The sequence below is a fragment of the Chlamydomonas reinhardtii genome (assembly GCF_000002595.2).
Source record: "Chlamydomonas reinhardtii strain CC-503 cw92 mt+ unplaced genomic scaffold scaffold_19, whole genome shotgun sequence".
Taxonomy (NCBI): Eukaryota; Viridiplantae; Chlorophyta; class Chlorophyceae; order Chlamydomonadales; family Chlamydomonadaceae; genus Chlamydomonas; species Chlamydomonas reinhardtii.
The window spans coordinates 204,294-219,038 of NW_025061532.1; the positions used below are offsets into that span (position 1 = coordinate 204,294).

The 14,745-nt window shown below is 61.7% G+C and overlaps 2 protein-coding genes across 2 annotated transcripts; both read left to right on the forward strand.

Annotated features, from left to right (window-relative positions):
- Positions 1–205: 205 nt before the first annotated feature.
- CHLRE_19g751297v5 (uncharacterized protein) lies at positions 206–4,124 on the forward strand. Its single transcript, XM_043072866.1, has 7 exons — positions 206–326; positions 435–488; positions 1,153–1,200; positions 1,307–1,348; positions 1,836–1,886; positions 2,114–2,188; positions 3,162–4,124. The coding sequence occupies exons 5-7, from the start codon at positions 1,839–1,841 to the stop codon at positions 3,417–3,419; spliced, it is 381 nt and encodes a 126-aa protein (XP_042914242.1). The 5' UTR covers positions 206–326; positions 435–488; positions 1,153–1,200; positions 1,307–1,348; positions 1,836–1,838; the 3' UTR covers positions 3,420–4,124.
- Positions 4,125–4,745: 621 nt separating this feature from the next.
- On the forward strand, positions 4,746–14,650 carry CHLRE_19g751347v5 (uncharacterized protein; the record flags this gene model as incomplete). Its single annotated transcript, XM_043072867.1, has 19 exons — positions 4,746–5,134; positions 5,500–5,577; positions 6,476–6,561; positions 7,322–7,372; positions 7,733–7,849; positions 8,124–8,193; positions 8,849–8,941; positions 9,195–9,257; positions 9,499–9,585; positions 10,229–10,276; positions 10,724–10,786; positions 11,142–11,197; positions 11,613–11,751; positions 12,088–12,193; positions 12,682–12,787; positions 13,106–13,162; positions 13,880–13,927; positions 14,163–14,232; positions 14,525–14,650. Coding segments are annotated over exons 1-19 (1,524 nt in total), but the record flags the coding sequence as incomplete, so codon positions are not given.
- Positions 14,651–14,745: the final 95 nt, after the last annotated feature.

A 14,745-nucleotide genomic window follows, 5' to 3' on the forward strand; every position in this document is an offset into this window, starting at 1 on the left:
GGTGACGTCCCCAGCACTGCGGCAGGCCGGCACGCCAATAGGTATGTGGGGGAGGGGGGGCAATAGAGCAGTGCATGGGGCGAGGGGGGGCAGTGTCGGCGAGAACTCAGTCATCGGGTGCTGCCGGGTGTGATTGTGGCCGCTCTTTGCACGTAAGGCAAGAGTTGAATGTGTTGGTAGTGCACTATATATTACTGAAAGCCATCATGACGACGCCAGGCGGGACGGAGCGCGGGGGTTTCCTTTCGCTTCTACAAAACCTGGAGCCTTACATCCACCCGCGCACGGGAACTCGACGGCTTTGTGGAAGGAAAAGACCCTACATGGCGAGTGGAAACCCGTTGAAGGCCTGAGATGTCATCTTGCATTCACCAGCAGGTTAACATGTCTTCCCAAAGCTCCTTCGCGCCCCCTGTGTTGCTCGTGCGATTCAGGCGACATCAGCGCGTGCCGTGGTGGAACCTAGTAGCCCAGCCGGCGGCAGTTCGGTGAGTCCCATTAGCCGACGGGTTGCGCATGCCAACGGCCCTCGCTCCAGGTGGAGGCTTGAAGTGGCTGTCCCTTCAATTGTAATTCGCATCCTTGAAGTGACGGGCACGAGGGCGCGTTGCGCACAGTATCTACGTGGTTGATACATCAAGACGCAAACCAGGACGCCAGCGGGGGACGGAGGGTTGGGTGCGCGGCACGGGCGGTGGGCCTAGTGGGCCTTCCGCCGCGCACGCTTTGTTAGCCGGACCCACCCGATATTTGCGCTCAGGCGCCCGCTACAGTGTGTGTGTGCGTGCACGCACGTGCTACCTGGCGTGACGTGATATGGGGCTTTGATAGGTTGATTGAGGGTGCTCCTGCCCTGGGGCGCTCACGTGCTGCCCAGCAGCGTCCGTGCAGGCTGCTTAAAGCCCACCCCCGGTCTGCTGCCCAGCCACCCGCGCCTGGCCCCGGAGCGTGAGGAATGCGCATCAGCAAACTTCCAGCCAGCCAGCAAGTCGTCGGTACAGTAAATCCGGCGTTCAACCAGCCGCGTACTCCTGCCCTGCCGTTGCAAATTGTTGGGGCTTGGGAATCAGCTGCACCCTACGGGACTTCACTAACCTGCCTTATCCCAGCGCACGCCCACGCACCCGCGTGTCCGATCGATGCATGCCGCAGGAGGAGGAAGCAGTTCGCAACAAGCGGATCCGCGTGCTGGAGGCACAGGTAAGTGAGCAGCATGACGACGTGTTGTTGTTGCCCGCCGTGCCCGCCTTGCTAGCCTACCTGCCCGCCTGGCTCCCCGCCCTTCATTTCTGCACCCATCCTCCAGCTGTCGCGGGAACAGCGCTTGCGCCAGGAGGCGTTAACGCAGGTACGTAGGGAGTGGTGGCGGTGGCGGTGGCGGTGGCGGTAGCGGTGGTGGCGGTGGCGGTGGCGGTGGCGGTGGCGGTGGCGGTGGCGGTGGCGGTGGCGGTGGCGGTGGCGGTGGCGGTGGCGGTGGCGGTGGCGGTGGCGGTGGCGGTGGCGGTGGCGGTGGCGGTGGTGGTTGTGGTGGTGGCGGTGGCGGTGGCGGTGGGGTTGGGGTTGGGGTTGGTGGTGATGCTGAGGGCTGGCTGCGGCCGCCATGCCAGGCCACGCCATGCTTCCATGTATGTGTGTGCGAGTAATCCTAGCTGCGGATAGCGACTGTGTTCGGCTCCAGCCAGCAGCCGAGAGAACCCCGGGGCAGTCGTGTGCCTCCAGTTTTCTACTGCAGGCTTTGCGCTACGTTTGGCATGTTGTTGGTGTTGCCCGCCGTGCCCGCCGCCTTGCTTACCTGCCCGCCTGGCTCCCCTTCATTTCTGCACCCATCAATGTAGACCATGCAGATGCGAGCGATCCTGGCGGCGGTGGCGGCTGGTGACCATCAGGTGGAGGGCGGGGGATGTGTGAAGCCTCCTAGCTACACACATGCTGGGTCGCATGTGCGCGTTGTTGTCTATGTATGTAGTTGTGGCTTGCGAACGGGGTGGACTGAATCCTCTCTCCCGCGTTACGATAGGCCGCCGCTCGCACGCCACCCTAGCTACCTGCTGCCTGTTAGCCCAGTCTCACACAATTGCATGTATGCCTGCCCTGAAATGCCCACGCCTGACAGCCGGCGGCGCTGGACTCGGCTCTGGAGGCTTTAGAGGCGGCGCTGAACCAGGGCCACCCGCAGCCGCAGCCACAGGTGTGCGCATGCGAGTGCGAATGGGAGTGCGTCTGTGCACGTATGTACGCACCACGCACTGCCCATTTGCGCATACCGCACACCATTCATTTGTATCAGCGTCTGTTTTTATTCGTTGCGAATGTGGCGTATGCATGCAACTGCTGGCTGAGCGCGTTTACCCACTCCCTCCGAGCGTGTGACCTGGCGTAACGTTACACGGGGCTTGGACAGGTTGACATAGCCAGGGTGCTCGCGTGCCGGGTACCCGACCGGTCTGGCGCGGGCTGCCCCACCCCCAGTTTGCCCACCCCCAGTCTGTGCACCTGTCCGCACACGCACCAGGATCGGTGTCTGGAACCGCCAGGGGATGCAGTGAGCAACAAGCGGATACGCACGCTCAATGCACATGCACTTAGTTCAATATGCATGCTATGTCCCCAACCTTCTCACCATTCTCCCTGTGTACACGGTTGGGAGGAGGGTGAGGACATAGCATGCATCTCGTCACCTGTGCCTCAAGCGTGCGTATCCGCTTGTTGCTTACTGCATCCTCTGGCGGTATCAGGCACGATCCTAGTGCATCTCGTTCGTGCCATTGCTGCATCGGCACCACTAACGCTCCTGCTGTGCGTGAAGGGATGCAGTTAGTGTAAAAATGCATGCTATGGCCCCAACCTTCCTACCCTTCTCGCTGTGTACACAGTTTGGATGGTGAGGAGATATCATTTTAAATAATCGCATCCCTTCACCTGTGCCTACCTCCAGAGTGCGTATATGTAATATATATACTTATATATATCAGCTGGCTGGGCTCGTTTACCCACTCCCCCCGGGGCCTGGGGTCACACGCGTGCGTGCAGCAGCAGCCTAGATAGCATGCCGCCCTCAATCCACGGCCTGACGTGTGGAAACGCGCAACCATTCACGTGTTTAGAAGTTAGTCATCCTTCAATGCCCCACGTCACCTGATTTCACATGCATGTGCGCGCAGGCTTCAGCAGCAGGGGGCGCGGCAGCCGGGCCCTCGGCTCCACCGGCGCCCCCTGCTCAGCTGCTGGAGGCGGGCCAGGTGGCGCCACGACGGCAGCAGCTGCAACAGCCGCAGCAGCAGCGGGCCGGCATGGCCGCGGCAGCTGCTGTGGGCACCGTGCCGGGTGTGGCTGCGGAGGGCGCGGGTCCGGCAGACACGGCAGCGGAGGAGAACGCGGCGGCGGGTGCCTCGGTTGGGGCCTCGCTCGGCGGCGGCTGAGGGCACGTCAGCAGCCCGCGGCGCCTCGGGCAGCGGCGGCTCCTCCGCCGCCACGGTCGGCGACTCGGGGGCTGGCTCCGCCGACCCAGCAGTTGGCTCTCTCTAGGTGCTGCCGCTACTGCTGCCACTGCCGCATCTCGCGCTGCAGCGGCTGCTGCCCCACCGGACCAGGAGGCGGCGGCTGCTGAGGACCAGGTGACGGAGGCTGCTGCGGTGTCAGCGGCAAGCCACAAGCGCCCGCGCGCCGGCACCTTCGCTAGCGGCGGTGGCGGAGGGAAAGGGGAGGGGGGAAGCGGCCTGCGGGCCAGGGCAGCAGGGGTAGCCGCGCCATGGCCGCAGCAAAAGCGACAGCGAAAGCACGCATTAGCGCACGCACAGGATGCTGTTTATTGCTTGGTAAGCATACCGTACATTGTTGTTTGCCGGTGTAGTCGCGGAATGTTGGCGCGGGGGTTTGTAGGTACCGTAAAAAGGGTGTGACTTCAGTTGCGCGGGCGTGGCAATGGTCGCGGCCATAAGCATGCCAGCCACATGCGACACGCGTGTCCGACAGCCCGAGTGTGTGGTCGGCTGCGTGCAAGGTTTGAGGCACACAGGGCTGAGGCCAGGGCGGGATCTCTCCTCGGGTGAGCGTGCGTGTCTCGTACGTTTTTGGGGCCCTAGCTTAGTCCACGGCTGTCGTCCCACATGTAACCTCTATCAGCCATCTGCCCTACTTCAGCGACCAATTGGACAAGAGCTAAGTCATTTGAAACCGCAAAAACCTACCGCCTACGTACATACAGGAGGCAACGGTAGGCACGGCGCTTTCAAGACGGCAAGGTGCTTCTGCAGCACGTGGGCATTACCGGTATTTCCATCCACACGCCTGCTGCCAGCCACCAGCCATCCATGCACACCCACCGACACCCCACGCGCCCACGCCTGCATGCTTGAGTGCCCACCTGAGCCGCAGCCTTACCCAACATCAGCCATCAGTGCCATCATGCCCGCCCAGTCCCAACCCGCGTACGGAAAATCAGTATAAATAACTTCCGAGCGCTCCCCCCGCAAGGCCCCCCCGCCCTACACGTTCGCTCGCACAGCACCTAATCATGCTGAAGAAGCTGCGTGTGCGTATAAAATAACATCGAGCCGCAAATTGACATTGGGTCGAAACCTGCAGCTAAGACGGAATCAGGCGGTTCGGGGGCTGCCTGGCAGGCTGGCACTGGGCGGGAGGGGGAAGTCAGGGGTGGGACATGAGCCAGTCTGGATCCCACAGCGCGAGTCCGCTGTCCGTCTAAAGCCTTATTCTTCACATACTTGTGTTTGTTTCAGGCAACTTACGGCCACGCCCCACGTCGCAGGGCAGCTAGACCTAAACGCAATTTGGCCTCGGCGCCACGTTAGCAAGTTGATAGCATATCTTATTTCTTCTGCCTGTATCACATACTGTACAAATCGCTTACGGGTTCGGTATCCACCCGCTCTTGCTCGTTTGGGCGGCAGATCTCTAGTGGGCGCCAGGGCGCAACAACGCTTCCAGCCGCGCAGTAGCGGCGCCCCAGACATGTGCTGATTGAAGGCTCTCGCGGCATCGCGTTCGCCTGCACAGCCGCTTCTGAGGTCGGCACCCTCGCCAAAAATACCATCGCCGCACGCTTGACACAACCATGGACCTTCAGCAGCTTCCTCAGCTGGAGGCGCTATGCGAGCGCTTGTACACGGCTCAGGTGGGCAGTCAAGCATGCACCTATGGGCGAGGGCGCACGTGATAGCGCCGGGAAACCGGCCGCAAGGCACGCTGTCGAAGATGGAATGGGCAACGTGGCGGGATGTCCGTGTATCTCCTTGCGGTGAACCCCACGGGTGGACCCTGTGGGTTACAAGGGCGCCTTCCTCGATTGCAAACTCGCATGTGGATTCATTTTCGGCCTGCTCCGCACCTCGCCGCTTTCCGCCCGCTTTCCGCTTGGGCTTGCCTCCCTGCATCGCTACCAGAGCCTCCCACGCAACACCCCCTACTGCATCCACCCCCGCGGCGACATGCAACCCCTGCAACACCCCCTGTTGCAACAACCTGCACACCCCACAACAGAGTCAGGCGGAGCGTGTGCAGGTGGAGCAGATGCTGGGGGTGTTCGGGCAGTCTACTGAGCACGTGCCCGCGCTCAAGGTGCGTATGCATGTTTGTGCGTGTGTGTGTGCGTGTCTGTGTGTGTGTGTGTGTGTGTGTGTGTGTGTGTGTGTGTGTGTGTGTGTGTGTGTGTATGTGTGTGTGTGTGGCCGTGTGGGGAGGGAAGCAAGGTGCTTTTTTACCCCAGTGCCACGGCATAGGGGGAAGGACGGGGCCATTGGGGCAAGGAGTGGAGGAGGGGTGACAGCGCGAAAGAACGTGGTTCAAGAGGGCGAGGATGGGGCGAATGCCCAAGCTAGCTGAGACTGGAAGGGCGGGATGTGGTGGGGGCAACCGGCCTCGACTTGAGGCGTGGCCGTGAACGAGCCGGGCCGGGGTGGCGCAGGCGGCGGGGTCAGGCTGGCGGGCGGCGCGGGGGGGAGGGGCAGGGCAGCGGGTTCGTGCCGGCGGCAGCGGCGTGTGGCGGCGTCGGCGTGGGCCTTCACGCCTGGCGCCATGTTTTGTCATGTGTGTCATGTGTGCCGTCCGTGCCCTTTGTATCATGTGTGTCACGTGTGTGCGGTGTGTGGTCTCGCCCACGTTGCCCCCGCGCCGCGTGCCCGTGTGCCCGTGCCCGTGTCCGTGGTGGGGTGGGCTGCGCGCACTGCAGAGCCCCTGTGCCATCCGTGTCGCCAACCGTGTCGCCAACCACCGGCCATGCCTGGGCCCTCTCGCCTCGCCTCTTGCGTCCTCGCGTGCCTGGTTTCTGGATGGGACTGCTGCAAGGCAACCGGCGAACCAAAGCCCTTCGCCCCCTTACCTCCCCCGAACGACGCGCCTGCTGTGCCGCTGTGCTGAGCTTCACTCCCCGATGGACTACGGATGTACCCCTGCCCTTTTCTTTCCCCCTCCTCTTCACTTCTTTAATTATCATGGATGTAAACTCCCCCGCTAACAGGCCATCCTGGACAACAGCCGCTCTCCGTATGCGCAGCTGCTGGCCAGCTCCTCGCTAACCAAGCTGCTCACGGAGCACTCGCTCAAGTGAGTTTGTGGAATGATGTTTGGAACGTTTTGTGTAGGGCGTGTGCTTAGGACGTGTTTGTGACGCGTTTGCGGTGTGTTTGCGGTGTGTTTGCGATGTGTTTGGGAGGTGTTTGGCGTGTTCAAGGGTTTTGGTGGTTGGCGGAGTGTCCAGCGGGGAAGTGTGGGGCGGGTGGCGTGTGTGCCGTGTGTGCCGTGTGTGCCGTGTGTGCCGTGTGTGCCGTGCGGGGCGTGTGGGGGCGGGTTGAGGCGAGTGGGGGCGGGTGGGGGCGGGTGGGGGCGGGTGGCGCGGGTTGGGATGGGCTGCGCAGTGTAGTGTTTCGGGTTTGGTCACAGGCTTACAGGCAGACGGGTGTGCGTGGGTGGGAGGTGAGTGCCGTGGTACGTGGGGACAGATCTGCGCCGCACCCCCCCCCCCGGCTGTGCGATTTAGAGAGTTGACCGTTGGGCGCACGTCCACGCCTGCGGCGATAAACACCGGCACACACGGCTCTGCATGGCCGACGCCTTCCCGCTTCCATTTGCCCCTCCCTCCACCCTTCTCATCCCTTCCCGCTCCCACTTGTCTCTGTCTTTACACGGCCTGTCCCCCCACCGTTGTAATCCCCCCACCGTTCACGTGAATGGCTGACCCCCCTTTGCCCGTGCTCCACTAGTTTGGCTTGGTTTGATTAAGTTTGGGCTGGTATCTACAACCCCTTCCCCAACGACTACCTGCAACGTCCTTCCCGACCCCCACCACTCCTCTCACCCCCCGCAGTCCAAGTGTGCGCGCTGACATGAAGAACTACTTCCTGAGCTTCCTTGACAGGTGCGGGTGCGCGCGTGTGCGCACGTGTGTGTGTGTGTGTGTGTGTGTGCGTGTGTGTGTGTGTGTGTGTGTGTGTGTGTGTGTGTGTGTGTGTGCGTGTGTGTGTACGTGTGGGGTGTGGTGGGATGGGGTGGGGTGGAGTACGGTGGAAGGAAACACGCAGGACGGTGTTTGGCCTTTTGGGTGTGTTGGGGGTTCCAGGGCCGTGCCTCGTATTCGTGTCGCCCCACAGCCGCACACAGCCGAACGTGCAGCATTTCCCTCCTCCTACCCTTGGCTGCCCGCCCCGCGGCCGCACCACCTACCCGCCCAACCGCCCACACAACCAACCGCCAACCACACAACCAACCGCCCTCGCAGCAACTGCGGCACGCTGGAGCACTTTGTGGCGAGCTCGCTGGTGCAGTTGCTGTGCCGCACCGCCAAGCTGGGCTGGTTCGACGCCGACACGCACCGGGCCATCGTGGACGACGCCAAGTGAGTCACCGGGAGGTGTCAGGCGCGATTGTATTGCTATGTATCCACAGCTATGCGCAGCGATGCGCAGCGATGGGCAGCGATGGGCAGCAATGGGCAGCTATGCACAGCTATGGGCAGCGATGGGCAGCTATGGTCAGCGACATGATGATACGCTAATCATGAATGTAACCCCCAACCCACAACGCCCCCTTCACTTCTTAGATACTCATGCAAGTAACACTTTTAGATACTCATGCAAGTAACCCCAAACCCCCACAACGGCCACGCCCAGGGCGTTCCTGGAGAAGGGCAGCCCGGCGCACTACCTGACCGGGCTGCGCATCCTCAACACCATCGTGCAGGTGGGTGTGCAGGGGCTGGGTCGGGGAGTTTGCACATGCCAGCCCACGCTACATTATTATAGCTCACATTCATGATGCAATTCAGAAGTGAAGGCGTAGGCGGGGACAGATGCAAGCAATATCATGTATGGGAGGAGGGGCAGGGAGATACGGCTTCAGGGTGGGGGCGATGCATGTTTGCATTCTAGGGGAAGACGCAGATGAGCAGTTGGCTCACAGGGCGCATGGGAAGGGGCCTGGGGACAGGATGGGATGGGATGGGATGGGTGCAGGGGGGCAGGCGGTAGGCAGGGGTTGCGGGGGTCAGGGCACGGGTCAAGGAGTTGGGGGCAAGTGGGCAGGGGTTGGACAGGCATGGGCAAGGGAGTGGAGGGGAAATTGCAGACGGCATGGCCGCCCATGAAAGACGAGTACGAGGTGCCCCTGGAGGGATGCCCCCTGGAGGGATGCCCTCTGGAGGGATGCCCCCTTCTTCGCACTCCTGCCCCAGTGCCGCCCCACCCCTGTATCTCCCTTCCTCCCTCTCTCCCTGTAAGTGTGTGTGTGTGTGTATGTGTGTGTGTGTGTGTGTATGTGTGTCGCGTCTTTCTCACTCTGTGTGTATGTCTCTCTCCCTCCTTTCTCACCCACACGTGCGCAACACACACGTCCGCAGGAGATGAACCAGGCCACGCCGGGGCGAACGCTGACTCAGCACCGCAAGGCGGCGGTCAACTTTCGGGACACAGCGCTGCTCAAGGCGTTCCAGGTGGGGGCTGGGTGGGTGAGGGATGTCTCGGGAGAGAGGGTGTCAGATGGCGTGTGGGTTTGACACGCGTGTTGGGGCCCCACGTACCGCATTGACACGGCGCTGCTGACGGCAGGGCAGTGGGCAGGTGGGGTTTCAGTCCCCCCTCCCCAACAACACTCACTCCCTCTCCCACGCGCCCTACATCCCGCTCCCACGCACCCGACGCACCCATCCCGCTCCTATGCACGCCACGCCACGCCACGCAACGCAGGTTTCGCTGTTGGCGTTACAGGAGCTCGCGGCGCGGCGGGCGGACGACAAGCTGCGTGCCGAGGTGAGGCCGCACCCACCCACCTCACCCAACCGGCATCGCCCTCGCCCGCCCCTGCTTTGGCCCGGAGGCCCCTCACGCACCCAACCCACCATCACCGGAACGAACCCTGCCCCTTCCCCCCAGCTCCGGCTCAAACCTCGCTAGCGCTCTCCCCCAACCGCCGTGCCTGAACCTCGCAACCGCCTCCCGCCCCCCTCCTCACCCCGCACCGCCCCGCCGCGCCCCCTGCTGTTCCCCGCAGTGCCTGAACCTGGCCCTGGCGTGCCTGTCCTTTGACTTCGTGGGCACCTGCCTGGACGAGAGCAGCGAGGAGCTGTGCACCATCCAGGTGTGTGCGTGTGTGTGTGTGTGTGTGTGTGTGTGTGTGTGTGTGTGTGTGTGTGTGTGTGTGTGTGTGTGTGTGTGTGTGTGTGTGTGTGTGTGTGTGTGTGTGTGTGTGTGTGTGTGTGTGTGTGTGTGTGTGTGTGTGCGTGTGGGGGTGGGTGCGTGGGTGGGCTTACATTAATGACTACTAAAAGTGGGCAAGGCAACGGGGGGCTGGAGATGGGGGGTTGAGATAAGCGTGCGCGGCTCTGTCTGTTGTGTGTGTATGTGGATGTGAATGTGGATGTGTGTGTGTGTATACGTGCATGCGTGCGTGCGTGCCTGCATGCCTGCGCGTGTGCGTGCGTGTGCGTGTGCGTGTGTGCGTGTACGTGTGTGTGTGTGTATGTGTGTGTGTGTGTGTATGTGTGTGCATGTGTGTGTGTCACAAGGGTGGATGTGAGCAGCTTTAGAGCAGGGGAAGCTGAGGGAAGCTGAGGAACGTGTCTGGTAGGGTAGTAATGCGAGCTTATGCATGGCTTGACCGTGTTGCTGGCAACTGGCAACACGCCCCGCCTCCAGCTCGCCCTGGCTTGCCCCTGATGACTTGCCCCTGACTAGCCCGTGCCACCCCACCCCCACCCACCCCACCCCACGTCATGCCACAGGTGCCCTCCGCATGGCGGCCGGCGGTGGAGGACCCCGCCACACTCAAGGTGGGCGGTTGGAGGGGTGTGGGGTGTGTGGGTGGGTCGACAGGTTTTACCCTTGCCACCTTGAGTATCTCCCTAGCTTTACCCGGCTCACCACACCCCCACGCCACGCCCCCACGCCTTCACTTCTTAAATACTCATGAATGTAACCCCCAGCCACCCACCCTCACCCCCCGAATCTTGTTGTCTTCCTGACTCCCAGGCCCACCCCATCACGCCCCCTTTACAACGCGCCCCCCATCACCTTGTCTTTCCCCCTAGTTTGGGCTGGTATTTCCAACCCCCATCCCCCATGTCCATGTTTCTACTTTCTTTCCCCTGGTTCCGCTGCTTGTACCCTGTTCCTAATGTGTTTCTTCCTTGCAACCCCCCCACCACTTTTTTACCGCTTTTTCCAAACATCCCTGCAACCCCACCACCACCACCACCTTCCCCCCTCCTGCCCCTCAGCTGTTCCTGGACCAGTACACCTGCTCCCAGCCGCCACTGTCGTCCACCGCACTCGAGTGCATGGTGAGCGGTTGGCGGTTGGGCGGTTATTGTGGTGGTTGGCGGGTGGCGGTTACGAGGGTGGATGGTATGTGCCGAGGAGCACAGGCACGGACAGGTGGGGGGTTAGCGACGTCGGAAGTCTGTTGAGGTGACGAGTTGCCTGGCTAAGGCGCTTGGGTTGTGTCCCCGCGCCTTCCCCCCTCTTGCCTGCCTGTACCCACCTTAGCCGGTGTTTCCTCTCGCCGGCCTAGTGAGCGCCGCAAACCACCGGTACCCCGGCCCCCACCCCATTCAAACTGTTCTGTTCCCAGCTGGTTCCAACCTTGCAACCTTATTCAACCCGGACCCGCCCCCCCCCCCCGCCCCACTGCCGCAGGTGCGCCTGGCCAGCGTGCGCCGCAGCCTGTTCACCTCGGAGGGCGAGCGCTTCAAGTGAGTGCGGCAGTGTCCGTTATCGTTACAGTGACGGTTATGGTTATGGTTGTGGTTAAGTTGACAGTCCGATACACACATGCATGCGCGCTTGCCTGGTCGGTCAGTGGCGGGTGTGCGGGTTTCCAGGCCCGGGGGTGGGGATGAACGGAATGAGTCAATTACAAGTACGAGGTGCCGACGTCCAGGCGGGATGGGGGGGGGGGGGAGATGGTACCCATTGCCAGGCTGGGCTGCGGTTGCGGCACGCCACTCCTGGTTGCGGAGGAAACACCACAGCCTCGCCATGCAAGCAACTGACAACCCACCAACTCAACCAACCCACACCCAACCCACCAACCCACCAACCGCCCCTGCCCACCAACCGCCCCAACCAACACGCAACCGCCTTGTCCCTCTCTGTCCCCCGGGTCAGGTTCCTGAACCGGCTGGTGGCCGCGTCGCGATCCATGCTGGATCCGGGGGCTCGGCCGCGGCTGGCGCAGCACGAGAACTTCCATGGGCTGTGCCGGCTGCTGGGGCGGCTCAAGACCAACTACCAGCTCAGCGAGCTGGTGGGGCGGGGGCGGGAGGGGGGTGTCAGGATGTGTGGGTTTGACACGCCACGCGGGGACTTCCATGGGCTGTGCCGGCTGCTGGGGCGGCTCAAGACCAACTACCAGCTCAGCGAGCTGGTGGGGCGGGGGTGGGGTAATGGAGAAGAGGGGTGTCAGGATGTGTGGGTTAGACACGCCACGTGGGGACTTCCATGGACTTCCCTCCCATCGGTTTCAAAACCGCGCTCCCTCCCCCAAACCGACGTCGCCTCTCAAGCCCCTCTTCCCATGCTTTGGATCCAACCTGGATTTAGCCTCTTGCATCCACCCTGGATCCGCCTCTGCCGCCCCCAGGTGGCAGTGGACGGCTACACGGACTGGATCCAGGCGGTGGCGCAGCTGACCGTGTACGCGCTGCAGCAGTGGGAGTGGGCCGGCAGCGCCTCCTACTACCTGCTGGGTGAGGAGTGGGGATGGAGGGGGTGGAGGGGAGGGGGGGGGGGGGAGGCGGGGGATCGACTGAGGGAGATGGGGGCTGCCAGGGCGTGTCATGTGGGTGGGCAGCGCCTCCTACTACTCGCTGGGTGAGGAGTGGGGGTGGAGGGGCGGTTGCGGGGTGAAGGAATTGGAGACAAGGTAACAGCAGGCAACATGGCGGGTGAAAGGGAATGGTTGTGTACCAAATGACTGAATGTGCGTGGAGAGGGGGGTAAGTTGGGGTGGGGTGGCAGGGGGAGGGAGGGGGCTCACACCATTCCCAACAGAAGCCACGAGCAATAAACAATGTACCTGTGGAGCCAGGTGAAGGAGGGGTGCAAGGTGTGGGAACTCTCTTCCACTCGATCTGCACCTGGTCGTTTTCACCATGCCGCCCGCATCCCACAACCCACTTACAACCCACCCGCAACATCACCCACAACACAACACAACACAACACAATACATACAGGCCTGTGGAGCCGGCTGGTCTCCTCCATGCCCTACCTCAAAGGCGACGCGCCTAGCCTGTTGGAAGGCAACGTGCCAGCTATCACCCAGGCCTACGTCAGCAGCAGGTGTGGAGGAAGGGAGGGGGAAATGGGGGCGGGGAGGCGGGGGCTGCTAGGGCGTGTCATGGCGTCAGCCAGGCCTACGTCAGCAGCAGGTGCCTAGGAAGGAGGAGAACATGGGGTTGGGAGGTGGAGTTGTGATTCCCAGCCCAAACCAAGCCAAATCAAGCAGAACTAGCGGAGCACAGGCGGAGGCAACAGATGCAAGCGGTAATGCTGGGGGCTGCCAGGGCGTGTCATGGCATGTGTGCATGCAGCTGGCCCTGCCCTGCCACTGTTGTTGCGTCTCACTGCCCAACCCCTTGTGGCTCATGCACCCCACAGGCTGGAGTCTGTGGCACGCTGTGCCGCCAACCCCAGCCTGGACGACATGCTGGACAGGTGTGTGTGTGTGTATGTGTGTGTGTGTGTGTGTGTGTGTGTGTGTGTGCTTGTGTGTGTGTATGTTTTGTTTTGGGGGGGGGGCAGTATTGGGCAGGGCGGCTTTGCTGATGGTTGTGTGCACAGAGGGAAACGGTCCGCACGGGGCCTGTGCATGGGGGGCATGTGCATGGGCTGGGCCCAAACAGGGGGGGCATGTGCATGGGCTGGGCCCAGAATTTGCTTTTGGGAAGTGTGATTGTACATGTGGAGAGCAGAGTTCTTTTGGGGGCTTGTAGATACCAGCCCAAAACCAAACCAAATCCAATGCAAAAGAGCGGGATGGAGAGCATGGCCTGCATTTTGACAACAGGTTGACACTCAAGAGTGTGTCCGTGGGTTGGCGAGTTGTGTGTGCTGTGGCGTGCTCCATGCTGGGTGCTTTGCTAAGGTGCTGTGCGGGGATGCTGTTTGTAGGTGCTGTGTAGTGCGGACGTGCCGTGCGGGGGCGGTGTGTCATGCTGGGTTGCTGGGGTGCTGGTGTTGCAGAGCCATGCTTCCCTTTCACGCTACATCACAGAACTGACTACATCCCACTTTCAATCCTAATCACACACAAAAGTCACACTCATTCCACGTCCCCTCCCCTTTGTCTTTTCCCTTGTGCTTCACACAACTGCTCTCCAACTATTGTAAGCACGACCCTCCATTCAACACACGTGCAACCTTTGCTTGCAGTGAGGAGCAGCTGTCAGAGCAACTAGACGCGCTGCCCTTCTTGATGAGGTGGGTGCAGGGCTGCAAAGCATGCTGATGTGCGAGTGTGCGAGTGTGCTGTGCTTGTGGGCCACCAACATGTTTCTCCATCAAAGAATCTGCACTTGCCCATTGTGCTTTTCCCACACACACCCGCATGCACATGTCCATCACCCCCTGGCTTGCAAGGATACCTCCCATAACTCACTCGCAGTAACTGCAGCTAAAACTCTAACTGTAACTGTAACTGTAACTGTAACTGCAGGTACCAGTACGACCGCAGCGCGCAGTACCTCACCTCGCTCATGGACCCCGCCATTGAGTACTTCAAGCAGGTGTGGGAAAAGGAGTGTTTGTGTTTGTGCTGTTTGCTTGTTTGTTAGCATAAGCGCGTGTGTTGCTTGTTGGTTATGAGAGGGCGCCAGTGTTTCCAAGAGTAAGGGCCACGTGCGCGTGCCCACCAATCCAAACCCTCTGTCTTGCTAGTGCCTGCTGCTGCCCTAAACACCTTCATTCCCTAATTTGCCTGCCCGCCAGCCTGCCTGCCTGCCAACCCAGCCCAACCCAACCCGACCCAACCCCATCCCAACCCCGCCGCGCACATGCGCACTTTGCCCATCGCCGCAGGCGGCGCAGCAGCCCATGGCCGCGCCGCAGCTGTGCCTGCTGGAGGGCCAGCTGACGTGGCTGGTCTACATCGCCGGCGCCGTCATAAAGGGCCGCCTGTCCTCGTCCGTCAGCGCAGACAGCCAGGTGTGTGTTAAAGAGCACAAGGAAAACATTACGCGTATGACAGTGTATGCGATGCAGAATTACGGCCGTGTGTGTGTGTGTGTATGCGGTGCGGC